The following is a 15,437-nucleotide window of genomic DNA, read 5'->3' as shown; positions in this document are numbered from 1 at the left end:
AAGAAATATTTATATAAAAAGACTTTTACACAGTGACCCAGTTATCCTTCCATATAGAACTATTTTAATTTCTAAGTAAATCTCAATTTTATTTAAAATATCAAATATGCTCTTTTTATTATGTAAATATAATATTGTCTTGTTATATAATATGTCTTTGTAAAGTGAACATTATGTGGCAGATTTGTGCTATGGAAAAGTGTAATAAAAACAATAATATAGTCTATACAATTCCATAGCCAACTTTCTGGTCACATAGAGAGAGAGAGAAATGGGGTTTAACGTCCACTCGACACAAACTAGGTCATTTCGGGACTAACATATGGTTTAATTTTATTTCAATATTTCGCTTGCGCGTAGGGGTCTTTAGCAGTGGGAGGAAACCGGAGGACCCGGAGAAAACCCACGAGGTTGGACAGGCGACCCTACTCCTTGCCACGTACAACCGGGGATTCGAAACCACGCCAGTCTACTCAATGACAGACTTTATGATACAGCGCGCGCACGCTAACCATTCAGCCATCCAACCCCCCTTCTGGTCACATTTATAAGGTTTTGTCTCCAGTACGTGTTCATATTTTGGCCTGTAGATCACTACTAAAGGTGATTGGTTCACTACAACTATCACAATTATAAGGTTTTTCATGAGTATGAATTCTCATGTGGTTCTGTAGACCAACATTTCGAGTTCTCGTATGTTTTCACAGACTAGTACCGGTAGTAAATGTTTAACTACAAACGATCACATTTATAAGTTTATTTCTCTTGTATGAATTCTCATGTGGTTCTGTAGACCAACATTCCGACTAAATGATTCACCACAAACATCACATTTATTCATTTCTTCTTCAGTATGAATTCTCATGTGGTTCTGTAGACCAACATTCCGACTAAATGATTCACCACAAACATCACATTTATAAGGTGTTTCTCTTGTATGAAGTTTCATGTGCTTTTGTAGCGTATTTTGATCAGTAAATGATTTACCACAAATATCACATTTAAAAGGTCTTTCTTTATGAATTCTCACATGGTGCTGTAGATTACAATTCAGACTAAATGATTTACTACAAACATCACATTTATAAGGTTTTTCACCTGTATGTATTCTCATGTGTCGCTGCAGACCAGTACTATCAGTAAATGATTTACTACAAACATCACATTTATAAGGTCTTTCTCCTGTATGAATTCTCCTATGCTTATGTACGGTACTTCGATCCGTAAATGATTTACTACAAACATCACATTTATAAGGTTTTTCACCAGTATGATTTCTGACATGGGTCTGTAGATGTACTTTCTGACTAAATGATTTATTACAAACATCACATTTATAAGGTCTTTCTCCTGTATGAATTCTCATGTGTATCTTTAGCTTACCATTTTGACTGAATGATTTACTACAAACATCACATTTATGACGTCTTTCTCCTGTTTGCTCTTTCTGACTAACATGTTCTTCACAGTGTTTCTCTAAATCAGTTTCTAAATTAAATTCCTCATCACACAAATTACACTGATAAACAGTTTCAATATGTTCAGTTTTCTCTTCTTTAACATGACAATATTCATCTACATCATCAGTTTTCTCTTCTTTAATATGACAATATTCATCTATATTATCAGTTGGAGCTTCTTTAACATGACAATATCCATCTACATCATCAGTTTTCTCTTCTTCAAAATGAACATGACAATATTCATCTACATCATCAGTTTTCTCATCTTTAACATGCATCTTATTGTGTTTTTTTAAATCATCATATTGTTGGAAAATCTCATCACATACAATACACTGGTGGAAAGTTATAACATTATTAGTTTCCTGTAATATATAAAAGTTATAACATCATTAGTTTCCTGTAATATACAAATTAGACAAACTCGGGGGGGGGGGGGGGGGCTGAATGATTAGCTGTATCATAAAGTGTGTCATTGAGTCAACTAGGTCTGTATCGATATATTGATTCACCAATATGTATCGATACGTTCCAGCGATATTTATATCGATACATAATATCGCCGTATCGGTGAAAAAATTCTTCAGTTAAGAAAGACCAGGAAACCCACGTGGTGAAAGAAGACGATCTCGGCATGGTTTGCCAATCGAGTGTCTTCCAGGCTCTGTGTGAATTGCAGATACAGGTACATATTAAAATAATAACTGGATCATACATTGATGGATTCACTGACCAGTTGTTAGGTAAATTTAAATCTTCACTGAATATAATAATTCATAATATATTTTCCTGATAGAATTCCAATGACAGGTGACACATCGCTTGGAATTAGGTCAATAAACCATTTCTAAACAGCGCTTACCGTTATTATTTTTTTTTTATTTTATACACATTCTGACAAAGGCTTTATTTTAAAAATATTGTTTTTATTGAAGGCTATATCATAATCGTACGGAATTTTGATTTTAAAGCAATTTCAAGTATGGTTGTCACATGACAATTGTGCTGTTTATCTATCAATTGATGAATGAATAAAAACTTTTGCCAATTTATGTGACTAGTTACCTGATCGACAAAGACTACAATTTGTGTTATGGTGCCGTATCAGCTTATTTTAGCTACGTCATTTTCTGATACTGGCAATAGATGAAAAATGCTAATATTTTGGATCATCGACTTATGAAATGCGAACGTTTCATCGAATAAACGAAAACAGTAATTAATTTATTCTGGAATATTAGGGACGTGAACTTCAAGATTTTATATGAATTAAATATGGAAAATTTTCAAAAGGTGTATCCGTCGTTATTTTTGTAGTAATCACATACATTAAAATACGACAGTCTCCACAACAAATTTCCAAGAATTATTTTTGTTGAAGTCTAGTTATATTAAAGGGGATGGAGCTAATAATTAACCCATATCCTACGGGTTCTCAACTGACCCAATTCCGGCCGGTTCGTTTCAAAATGAATTAAGAACCCTGATGCTTACCCATCTCAAACATCTTGAAACAGAATGTAGTTTGAGATTATTTTGGGCATAATTCGTGATGTCATCATATCGTGATACGTATCGCGTATCGGTTTGCCGTATCATCAATACGTATCATAAATGAACTTTATCGACACAGCCCTTGAGTCAACTAGCGTGGTTTCGATTCCTCGGTTGTACGTGACAAGGAGTAGGGTCATCTGTCCAACCTTGTGGGTTTTCTCCGGGTCCTTCGGTTTCCTCCCACTGCTAAAGACCCCTACACGCAAGCGAATTATTGAAATAAAAAAATTAAACCATATGTTAGTCCCGAAATCACCTGGTCCGATGTAGAGAGTGGAGTACTTCAGGGAAGCGTACCAGGATCAATCCTATTCCTGATCTACATAAATAATATACAGAACAATTTGCTGACGACACAAAAATTATATGGTCAAAGTGGATCTTTTGAAGAATCAAACACCCTTTCCATTGAACACAATACGAGGCCAGTGACATTGGTTGGGCACACACGAGGAGATTGGCAGGGCGTCCAACCAATGTCACTTGATTTTATGGGAGCCTCACCAATCATGTCGTTATATATGAGGCGCCCCTCAAATGGACGCAATACGAAGCCAACGACTAACGTGCCCATATAAGTATGGGTGCTCTATAAAGCCAAGTGACTTTGATTGGGCGCCCACTACGAACACATCGACGCCCCCTGAAGCCCCATTAGGCCTGGAGTTGTCAACCAACTCCATTTTAACCTAGAGAAATATAAGTTGTTACATTTTTGAAACAATAAGACGGAGAAGAAGTAGAAGATGGAAATAAACAACCAAACCATGAAAATCCAACAAGTCAATACCAAAAAAGATCTAGGGGTAATATTTCAGGATGACTTAAAATTTAATGAGCATATTGCAACCAATGTAAAAAAGAAAGCCAACCGTCTTTTGGGAATGATATGACTAACCTTCAGTGAAGTAAATAAAGACATGTTGTTAAAATTATATAAATCATATCTCTTCCTTCTGTCATCCAAGGAGGATAAACAGGTTTTCTAATCCCTTTACTAGTTTAGTTGCAATGTTGGATGTTTTCAATAACACTTATGTGCCCTATACTTAAGAAAGACATCAGACCAGTTGAATACATCCAACAGAGCGACCAAACTATTTAAGCAATTACAAAACTTCAGCTACCAACAATCCATGTCTTAGTTTACCCTTCTTGGAATACAGAAGGAAGGGATATGATATTATCAAAGTTAACAGGATTCTTGAATTTGAGGTACGAAGTGAAGTACGAAACGGCTCATGTGAGGTACGAATGAACTTAATACGAAACAGCCTGCACCCTTCTGGAAAAATGAGGAAATATAGTTCAACCCAATTACAATTCTACGTAATTTTAGACCAAAATCCTTTTATTTTAATATGACACGTTTAAGTTCAGACATGCGCAAACCATTCAGTACCAGATATAATTAAGGTGGTCAGCAAACCATTGAGGCATAATGGTAGACCGAAGAAAAGGTATAAAAGGGTAGGCCTATAACTATAAATTTGTCAAGTCCTAACTGGTGGTTTGTTTACACGCCATGTGACTTGAATAGTAACATTAATACTCACCATTATTTTATTTGTAAAGTTCTCAGAGTTCTGCTACAGTAAATGGTCGGTTGGTAAGCTGTCCTTTGGCGAGATTCAAAATCTGCTTAAAAAAAAATACGGGAAAACAACGAAGAGAAAAACGTGTCTGTGTTCTTTCCCCAAGTTCATTTCCGTTAGAGAACGGATTGGGGTTGTATAATAAATACGGCCATGGATCTATCTAACGCGAGCAACTCACAAACACGTAACTGAACTTTTAATTTTCGTCTGATGTAAATCAAACAGGAACGGAATTTAACGTTTCACCAATTAGTTTAAAACGTATGATTGCTGTATGCCTGAGTTGATATGATTGCTGAAATACCTGGGTCAATTCCACATTTAATTACAGCTGTCGTTTTCTCATAAACCCCGTTTACATTACAAATTTTAAACGTACCAGGCACCGCACGGTTAGTTTTTTTGTAGTGTAAATGGGTCAAACATAAGCGTGCCATGCCGAGTACCGTACGTGCCAATTTCGCCCACTTAGGTGAGGTGATCTCGGCACGGTGCCAGACATGGCACGGTTAAATTTTGGTAGTGTAAGCGCTGTCCGGTCTGAGCATAGTTTCAGTACGGAATACTGTGCATGCGCCAAATGAACCTTGACCTTTTATCCCGCGACCTTTGACAGGTCTTTTATCAGTTTTGTCAAAATGGCTGCTCAAACTAAATCAATGGCCATAATTGTTTTCATTCGGGTCATTTTAATAGGGACTGAAATTAACTTTTCTGTAAAGAGTTCTACATTTTGCATGCCTGGCACAGTTTGGAGACCGGTTATTTTACAGTAATGTACACAGGCGAATTTCTTGAAATTTCTTGTGGCCTGGTACCGCCCAAGTGACGTGTTAGTGGGGCTGTACATGCCAAATTTACTACAAAATAGTTCTACACTATATACTTGTTTTTGTACGTTACCTGCTGTATCAGCAATATTACTTATATCGTGTGCTGTATCAGCAATGTTACTTATATCGTCTGCTGTATCAGCAATATTACTTATATTGTCTGCTGTATCAGCAATATTATTTATATCGTGTGTAAATGAAAGTGAGAAAACAAAAGACGTTGTCATAATCCCCAGGGACTAACACGCCCTGACAGCAGCCCAGGTTTTCTAATTCTGATACGAACTGGTCGATGAACAGTGAGAACATTACAGGGCTTAAAATAGACCTTGTCGAGTACCTATGCTGCACGGGAACGTTTCAATTAGACCATGTTCCGTTTTTAACACGATTTGCAGTTATGATATACATTCCTTAATATATTTAGGAATTTACCATGGATACCACAGTTTATTGGGCAAGACCACAGATACTCGTGTCTGACGCAATCAAATGCACCAACGGAAGTCAATAAACAAACACTACAAGCAACCGCCTTTTTGGACAAATCTTCACTCTCAAGCTCTCGTAGACTAAATATACTAACGTCCAAAAGAAAGTATACACTGTGCATTTTGTGCTGCATCAACCAAAGTCGTTTTTCCATGGTATACGGTATTAAGGTAGAATGTCAGTTTGTTTCACATTTTTATTTTGCTTAGAAATGTTGAGTTTGGACGCAAGAGACAAACTCAGTAATGCTTTATCAATTGTTTTTAATCTAACCCAAACTTAGTCATACTTTTAGTGTGTATACTTTCTTTTGGACGTCAGTATATGTGATCAGTGGTTCTATATTTCTTTCTGAAATTGTACTGCGTTCATCACACCAATTGCTCAGTAATATGGATGGCAGTGATTTGTGCTAAAGAACATATGTATAATAATATTATGACCTTGATTAATTATTTCCCATAGTTAGCATATTAGTTATTTAAAACGCAAATTAAATTGTTTATAAAATATTGTGAGATAAGAGGAAAGGGGGTCAAAGTTCAAGGATAGATTCTTTGTCACATGATTAATTACATCATAATTAGCCAATAGAATAATTAATGGCTGTGAATCTGAGAATATATAATTAATAGAATGTGCGCCATAGGTTAGACATCATGGAGATTTGACAGAGCAAACACCGTGTAGAAATTCGTTAGGAGAGACCGTTGAGGTTCAAGGGACACCATCTGGTTTCAGAATGTGAAACGGTGACGCCATATCTTATGTGGAGAGCATGCACAATAGACTGGAATAACCAGATGCTAGAAATTGCCATTCCGTTGAGACTCATGCCGTATTTTGCTGGACATAACTGATTTGAAATTAGAGTCAAAACGGAAACAATTGAATGTAGATCAGTTCATATACAATCAGATTACATTATTATAATATTATATGCGTTGGGACCCATTTGGGTCAATTTCTAGGTCCCAAATATTAGAGATTGAGCTCCTTTAAATAATGCATATAAGTGTTAATAACTTAAATAATGCATATAAATTTCATACAGATCGGATGATAACTTTTGTCCACATCGTTCAACAAGGCCCATAACTCTTAGGCGTAATTAATGGAAATTGGCGAAATTCAATAGGCTTCTTCGTTTCATTGATTTAAAGGATGCATATATGTTTCATACTGGTTGGATGATAATTTTTGATGTTAGAGTGTTAACAAGGCCCATAACTCCAGAATAAATTAAATGAAATTATTGAAATTAACTAGGCTTCTTCCTCTCACTAATGTAAACAACATATATCAATTTCAAGATAATCAGATGATAAATGTTCACAGGGGTGTCGGCAATATACGACCACATGTGGCCTTATGTAGACATCCTTTGTATGTAGCACCATGAGTCTTCTGTCTGACGTGGAGAGCGGATTAAGGGAACCGGTCGCCACATCCTACGTAGAACCCATGCATCTTTTCTTACTACATATTTCTGTAGCCTTGTGATTGTCTAGAATTTGTCTCTAGCTGTCTTTACTTCTGCTTCACGTTGTGTATTTACTTCTTACAATAACAATGCAACAGTTCGCTTCTACATTTTATATAGCATAGCCATGGATACAAGCATAATATATAACAATACTAACTAAAACCATTTCTCCACCCTAGCCAGCCTGGCGGCTGTCTAAGAACTCACATGGAAGCTCTCTGGAATCTAATGGAAGTCTGGCTTGAAAGGTTCAAATAGATATCTTATATAGCACCCACGTTTATCACGCAGAAATAAGCGTGTTCATGGCCCTGAACCTGTGCAATTAACGATATGATTGGTTACTTTAAACCAAATGATGCAATTAGAATAATTCCACTCACGTGTAATTCTGGTGGTAAATTATTGACTATGTTTTCAATAAATAGCTCTTTTTATGTGTCAACTGTCAATTACAGACTGAGTTGATTTAAGTATTTTAAGTACATATTATGCTAATATGTTATTTCTCGAGCAAAAATTCTACTAAAAGTATTACATTCGTCCCTTTCTTTAAGACTTTTTGCTCGGTATTGGGTAAAAGATCCCTTGAATCCTTTATAATAACCATACCAACATCTGTGGATTATATAACTATTCATAAATGTAGCAGAAATCTAGAAAATCAACATATATCACCTCCCCCACTTGCAAGATTTATGCTAAATGAACAGGTAGGAGGCTCTTAAAACTTCTATGTGCTAAACCCTATAATTATTCATGCAACAGGCAAATATCAATGATACTATACTATATAACAAAATTATGAAATAAAAACACAAATAATCAAAAATCAAAAGTTGCATGCAAAAGTTCTCCAAAAAGTTCATCACTGTAAAATCCTATGAAAATCCACTAAGCCTAAACACAGAAAACACAAATTGTCTTTTTTAAATCTTCAAGTGTCCTAATTTCAAAACGCATCACATAATATTTATAAAGTTCAGGATTCACTTTAAATTCTGTCTCAGGAAATGTCAATTTGGTAAACTGGTAAACCATTTCTTCTTCTTGGATTTGTATTGGTCTGTTTCAGCTACCATAGTGTCAAGTTGAAACTTTTTTTTTTTCTTCTAATTATGATTGGTTTGTACAATTTTATCCATCAATCAAACATGTCATTGCCATCAGACCAAGAACTAACTATTACTATTTTTTTTTTAAACTTTATGTCTAACATTATTATTAATATATTATTTCGAAAACGTATTAGCAAATCTTACTGTAATTAAAATTAAACTTTATTTAAGTATTTTAAGTACATATCACATATTATGTGAATATGTTATTTCTCGAGCAAAAATTCTACTAAAAGTATTACATGTATCGTTATGCACATTTAATAACTTATAATATAGATCATACTTTATTAATTAATAATATACAAACATCTGGTTTTATTTTCATCTCAAGTTACAGCAATGGCAGGAGAGAGAGAGAAATGGGGTTTAGCGTCCACTCAACACAAACTGGGTCATTTCGGGACTAACATATGGTTTATTTTTATTTCAATAATTTGCTTGCGCGTGGGGGTTTTTAACAGTGGAAGGAAACTATCGCTCTGATGTCGTATTATTACCCCATAAACCATTCTGACATCTGTGATAGACATACAGATGCTGATCAATTTAGGGAATTATATCGTAACCAACATTCAATAACTGATAATCTAGACTTTATTAATTAATCATACAGCTAATAATTAAGTATGTGTATTTTTGACTGCGTAGGATGCGGGACCCAATTATCCCTTTAAAAAATCACGTTCGGGCATTTCTCAACTAAAAATGACATGTAACTACATGGATTATTATGACATTCGGAACATTTAATGTGCAGTAGTTTTATATCCACCATTATCAGTAATTGTATCTGTATGGGCCGATATATTTCTCTGTCAATATCTGATATCAGTAAAACCGATAGTAGCCATATTGGACCATCACTAGTGAGAATGCTTTACTACAAACATCACAATTATATTGATTTTTCTCTAGTATGATTTCTGATGTGCCTCTGTTGGTTTCTACTACGTGTAAATAATTTACTACAAATATCACATTTATAAGGTTTTGCCCCAGTATGAGTTCTCATGTGGCTCTGTAGGCCTCCACTCTGACTAAATGATTTACTACAAACATCACATTCATATGGTTTTTCTCCAGTGTGAATTCTCATATGTAACCGTAGGGTTCTACCACGTGTGAATGATTTACTACAAACATCACATTTAAAAGGTCTTTCACCTGTATGAATACTCGTGTGTATCTGTAGGTTTCTATTAGATGTGAAGGATTCACTACAAACATCACATTTATAAGGTTTTTCACCTGTATGATATCTCATGTGTTGTTGTAGATTACCATTGGTGGTAAATGATTTACTACAAACATCACATTTATAAGGTTTTTCACCTGTATGAATTCTCATATGTGTCTGTAGTTGACTACAATCAGAAAATGATTTACTACAAACATCACATTTATAAGGTTTTTTTCCAGTATGCATTCTGATGTGTCTCTTAAGATGACTTTTATTAGTAAATGATTTACTACAAACATCACAATTAAAAGGTTTTTCACCAGTATGAATTCTGATGTGTTGCCGTAGATTACTACTAGTGATGAATGATTTACTACAAACATCACATTTAAAATGCCTTTCTCCAGTATGAATTCTCATGTGTGACTGTAGAGTGTTACTTTGTGTGAATGATTTATTACAAACATCACATTTAAAAGGTTGTTCACCTGTGTGATTTATCATGTGTATCTGTAGGCTTCTGCCGTGTGTAAATGATTTACTACAAACATCACAATTAAAAGGTTTTTCACCAGTATGAATTTTTATGTGTGACTGTCGATTACTACTAGTGGTGAATGATTTACTACAAACATTGCATTTATAAGGTTTTTTTCCAGTATGTATTCTCATGTGGGTATCCAGATGACCTTTGTTACTAAATGATTTACCACAAATATCACATTTATAAGGTTTTACACCAGTATGAATTCTGATGTGCTTCTGTAGATTACATTTATGAAGAAATGATTTACTACAAACATCACATTTATAAGGTTTTTTTCCAGTGTGCATTCTGAGGTGTCTCTGTAGACACCTACTCTTAGTAAATGATTTACCACAAACATCACATTTATAAGGTTTTTCACCAGTATGAATTCTGATGTGTTGCTGTAGATTAAAGTTTCTAGAAAATGATTTACCACAAACATCACATTTATAAGGTTTTTTTCCTGTTTGATCTTGCTGACTAACATGTATTTCACAGTGTTTTTCTAAATCTGCTTCTAATTTAAATTCTTCATCACACAAATTACACTGATAAACAGTTTCAATATCTTCAGTTTTCTTTTCTTTAATATGACAATATTCACCTACATCATCAGTTTTCTCTTCTATAACATGACAATATTCATCGACATCATCAGTTTTCTCTTCTTTAACATGTACTTTGGAATGTTGTTCTAAATCATCATCACATACAACAAACTGATGGAAAGTTTTAACATTGTTAGTTTCCTGCAATATATAAAATGAAATAGGGTTTAACGTCCTACTGTTCTGCTCTGACTGGACATACACCATACAGTGTACTGTGAGGAAATTTTGCCCAGGCATCGGCACTACGGCCTACTCTTATATCAAATTCCAACTGCCAAGGGATCTTTTACGTGCATTCCAATGTATACACGGGACCTCGGTTTTTTGTATCATCGAAGGACTAGACAGCTGTCCTTGTCAGGTCCTCCGTCCTGCATCACTGACAAGGGGGAACCATGCCGGAAAATCTGGATGAACTTTCTCGGCCAATGCAGGGATCGAAACACCCGACTTCCAGGCTAGCGAGACAACGTCCTACCCACTTAGCCACGTGATCCCCTATTATTAAAAGAGGTGGGTCATTTAGTGGCTGTGTAGTGACGGTTTAGGGGGATTTTATTGTTTGTTAATGACCTTTGTTATTGAATTTGTTATATATTCATGAAATTTGTATTGATTATTTATTGAATAAAGTGATTTATTTTGTTGTTATTCATGTACACGACCGCTTGGTGATAGTCTGCCAATTGATGTAAAGAAAATTATACTCATATAAAACAATATGAAGACACACTAAATTATCCTGATTAAGAAAACTCTCTGTGTCCCTAACATTAAAAAATAATGTCGTGTGGACGACTAAACCAACATATTTCTATATCCTATATCTTGATCAACAGATTTATTGTGTGGACGATTTTTGTATGTAGACGAGTTAACTGCCATTCCAATAACAGACCTTGGGATTTCACACACTTGACCATTGACCCCCACCTCTCCCTACATAGAGAGAAACAACTAACACAATTATGGACATTATTCTATCGCGGCAGGTTCGGTTACAACATTTCTCCCTAACCCGAACCCTAGGAACGTTAATTCCTTGCTTTCTTGCATTTTCTAATGTCTGTGTATCTCTTTGCCAATATGTCACTTTATTCCTAAATTCAAATTGTTTCATCGCTTCTAAATTCAGCACCAACAAGGATGCCTGTAGAGGCCGCCATATTGGAAAAGACCGCTAATAACCATGTGATAAAATTGGCCAATCAGAGACGATATCCGGTTTCGTAGTAAATTTTCGCCAGGAACCGAATCCGGTCGTTTATCCACTTCCAACAATAAAACAAACACTGGACAAACAAATATTCAGAAGCAATTTTGCCTGTTTCCGAAATCTGAATGTGAATTGCACTTGATAGAAATGTTTCCATTAAATGTATTGTTTTTTCAAATAAATCAGTATTTTCTGGCTGTTATGATTGAAGTGAATTTTGGTCATTATAGTTTGGGGCCGTGTTGACCACATCTAAATCTAATCCAACAAGTTAGATGTTACTCTTTGATATTCTGAGGACGTAACATCTAACATCTGAACGGTCAAAAGCTCGTCGCAAAAGTTGATAACGGCAAAATTCACAATTTTCAGTTATCTGCACTGCTAACACATTAAATTTACATATCATATCCATCTATGTTCCAAAAATTATTTTTTGCTGTCTATTTTGAGAGATTTCACAAAAATCTTCGCCTACAAGCATCAAAACACTGTGAAACAGGAAATGACCTACATTGGCGATAGTTGAAATCTGGCATGGTGCATATTACGAACGGAATTCTTTAAACGAAACGAAATCATGAGACTATAATTTGAAGGCGATCATTTTAAATTTATTTTCAGTGATGGTCCGATTATCGGTTTCACTATTCAGTAGCCTAATTGGCCGATGAGTGGCCCATCAGAAGAAATTTTACCGATATTTGCGTAGCCGATATCTGTTCAAAATGACTCGGCAGCCAATAAATCTTTTCATAAAATATTATTCAAATTGTGAACCAAGCATTCTCTTTAGTCTTTACTTAAAATGGCACTCGGCCCTTTTATTTTAGTTGTCATGTGTGTGATACAAGACACAATGCTTTATTATAGATATTTTCAACAATAGAAAAAGCGGGAAAATGTCACGTGACATTGACAAGAGAGAAGCTATCATAATCAATCGGTAGCAATGAAACATTCTCCGAAACGCCGACAAATTTAAGGATTTATATTGTAATGAACATTTAATAACATTTTATAAATAATTATCTCAATCATACTGCCTATGATAGAATTTACCACGGCATAACGGCAAAACTGTCATAAAAAGTAAAAGCTGAAGCAAACAAGGACTGCCACGGTAATAAAAATAGCCCAAATTGCGCTGTTGTCCACGTGTACACGTATCAAAAAGTTATGCCTTTTATATACATGTAGACGTATGAAATGCATAGGTAATAACTTTTCAATATATCATACAGTCGTTCAGGGGCGGCTGGGCTTGGGATTAGGTCAATAATTCAGAAATGCAAGATTAGTTGTAAATAGTGTCCCAAGCCTACCCTTATAGTTCATTTTTATATAAGAATGTTCACTTTCTAAAATAGTGCCCTTATTATAGAAGGTTATGGCAGAGCCGTGGGAAATTTGATGAATCAATTTTAGTTATGGTTGACATGATGGCAACCATTGGGAACACGAATAACTAAAGGATCAAAGGAAAACAAATTTCGATGACTTTATTACTCCAATAGGAATCTGTAAATTTTATACTGATGACAGTACAACCAAACGCAATTAGAACCAGATTAATTGACATGGAAAATAACGGACCGTTTGTCTATCTACAAATATAAAAATTGTACGTTCAGTGACGGAAAATGACAACAGTATATTTGTTAAATATGAAGAAAGGCAGCCGTGCCTTGTCAGCTAATTTTTGCTACGGCATTTATAAATTTTTGGTTCCGTTGTAGAAGAATCCTCATTTCAAGAGCACTGGTCATGATCTAGGCCTACTAATACTGATTAATCATTCAACAAATAATTATTAAGTTCTCAATAGACGTTGTGTATTTTCAACTACGTGTGAAGAGCGACCTAATTATTCTTCAACAAACATCGTCTTCTATCCCGATATAAAACCTCTACAAAATCAGTACATATACGCAATCCATTAAAATATTGTACAAAAATGCATTTCGTTTCGCGTAAAACAGGGATCCTCAAATTTCAGTGCGGAGGATATGACGTCAAAAAAGGTCAAACTATCCCAACATGGCGACTGAAAGAAATGCTGGTGTATGTGATATTGGATAAACATGTTTTACTGAACAACGTTTGTTTGTCATTAAGTGTTATTGTTGTTCAGAGGTGGATAGCACAATAAGGTAGGACATGCATTTAGAATTTATCGACTGACGCCTTTCAGCTCGTGGCTATTTGATGCGCCAATAATTCAGTGGTTCATCGCTCCAAGACGTCTGGGACGGCTTAAAGATCCTGGAGGTTACGTGTGAACGAAACCTCAAGGCACCCTGGAGTAATCTAAATCGGGTCAATTTTAATTGTATCCATGTCATTCGTTTACATGATGTTTGAATAGTAAATACTCACCATTATTTAGTTTGTAAAGTTCTGCTACAGTAAATGATCGGTTGTCTGGTAAGCTGTCCTTTGGCGAGGTTCAAAATCTGTTTTAACATACGGGAAAATAAAGGGAAAACAAGTCTTTGTTCTTTCTCAAGTTCATTTCCGGTAGAGTAGGGATTACGGGTTGTATAATAAATATGGCCCTGGATTTATTCGGTATACAGACAACTCATCCCAAAGACAACTCATCCCAAGACAACTCATCCCAATAAAAGACAACTCATCCCAATATAAAAGACTACTCATCCCAATATAAAAGACTACTCATCCCAACTTTAAAACGGTATATAGACATCCCAAAGACAGAGTCTCAAGTTATAAGACAACTCATCCCAACAAATAAAATATAAGTGCTTGTCTTAATACAATTGCTTTCTTTGAAGACCACTCAGACCAAAACCAATCTGATTTTGTTATCTTAATAAAACTGATATTGTTGTTTTAATCAAATTGATATTGTTGTTGTAATAGATTGATGATTACTGTTTGTATTACTGTTTATAAAATATAAGTGCTTGTCTTAATACAATTGCTTTCTTTGAAGATCACTCAGACCAAAACCAATCTGGTTTTGTTATCTTAATAAAATTGATATTGTCGTTTTAATCAAATTGATATTGTTGTTGTAATAAATTGATGATTACTGTTTTTATTACTGTTTTAGTACTTTGTTGTTTTAACAGATTGGTAGTTGTGTTTTGTTTTATTTTTTCATCATGAAGCACTTCAAAGCACTACAATTCAACAATATTGTATTAAATTCAACAATATTGTATTAAATTCAACAATATTGTATTAATGTTATTTAATGTTATTTTTTTAAATTCAACAATATTGTATCAAATTCAACAATATTGTATTAAATTCAACAATATTGTACTAAATTCAACAATATTGTATTAAATTCAACAATATTTTCAGATATGCAGTGTATCC

The 15,437-nt window shown here is 34.7% G+C and overlaps 2 protein-coding genes across 2 annotated transcripts; both read right to left on the bottom strand.

Moving 5' to 3' along the window:
• Positions 1-548: 548 nt before the first annotated feature.
• Positions 549-4,711, bottom strand: LOC126818470 (zinc finger protein 239-like). Its single transcript, XM_050545905.2, has 2 exons — positions 4,577-4,711; positions 549-1,828 (listed from the first exon to the last, which is right to left on the bottom strand). Exons 1-2 carry the CDS (start codon positions 4,577-4,579, stop codon positions 749-751), a joined length of 1,083 nt encoding a protein of 360 aa, XP_050401862.1. The 5' UTR covers positions 4,580-4,711; the 3' UTR covers positions 549-748.
• A 2,821-nt stretch (positions 4,712-7,532) lies between these two features.
• On the bottom strand, positions 7,533-14,594 carry LOC126817646 (zinc finger protein 235). Its single transcript, XM_050544752.1, has 2 exons — positions 14,466-14,594; positions 7,533-11,008 (listed from the first exon to the last, which is right to left on the bottom strand). Exons 1-2 carry the CDS (start codon positions 14,466-14,468, stop codon positions 9,446-9,448), a joined length of 1,566 nt encoding a protein of 521 aa, XP_050400709.1. The 5' UTR covers positions 14,469-14,594; the 3' UTR covers positions 7,533-9,445.
• Between the last annotated feature and the right edge of the window lie 843 nt (positions 14,595-15,437).

The sequence above is a fragment of the Patella vulgata genome, chromosome 1 (assembly GCF_932274485.2).
Source record: "Patella vulgata chromosome 1, xgPatVulg1.2, whole genome shotgun sequence".
Taxonomy (NCBI): domain Eukaryota; kingdom Metazoa; phylum Mollusca; class Gastropoda; family Patellidae; genus Patella; species Patella vulgata.
This window is presented reverse-complemented; position numbering and strand designations above follow the sequence as displayed.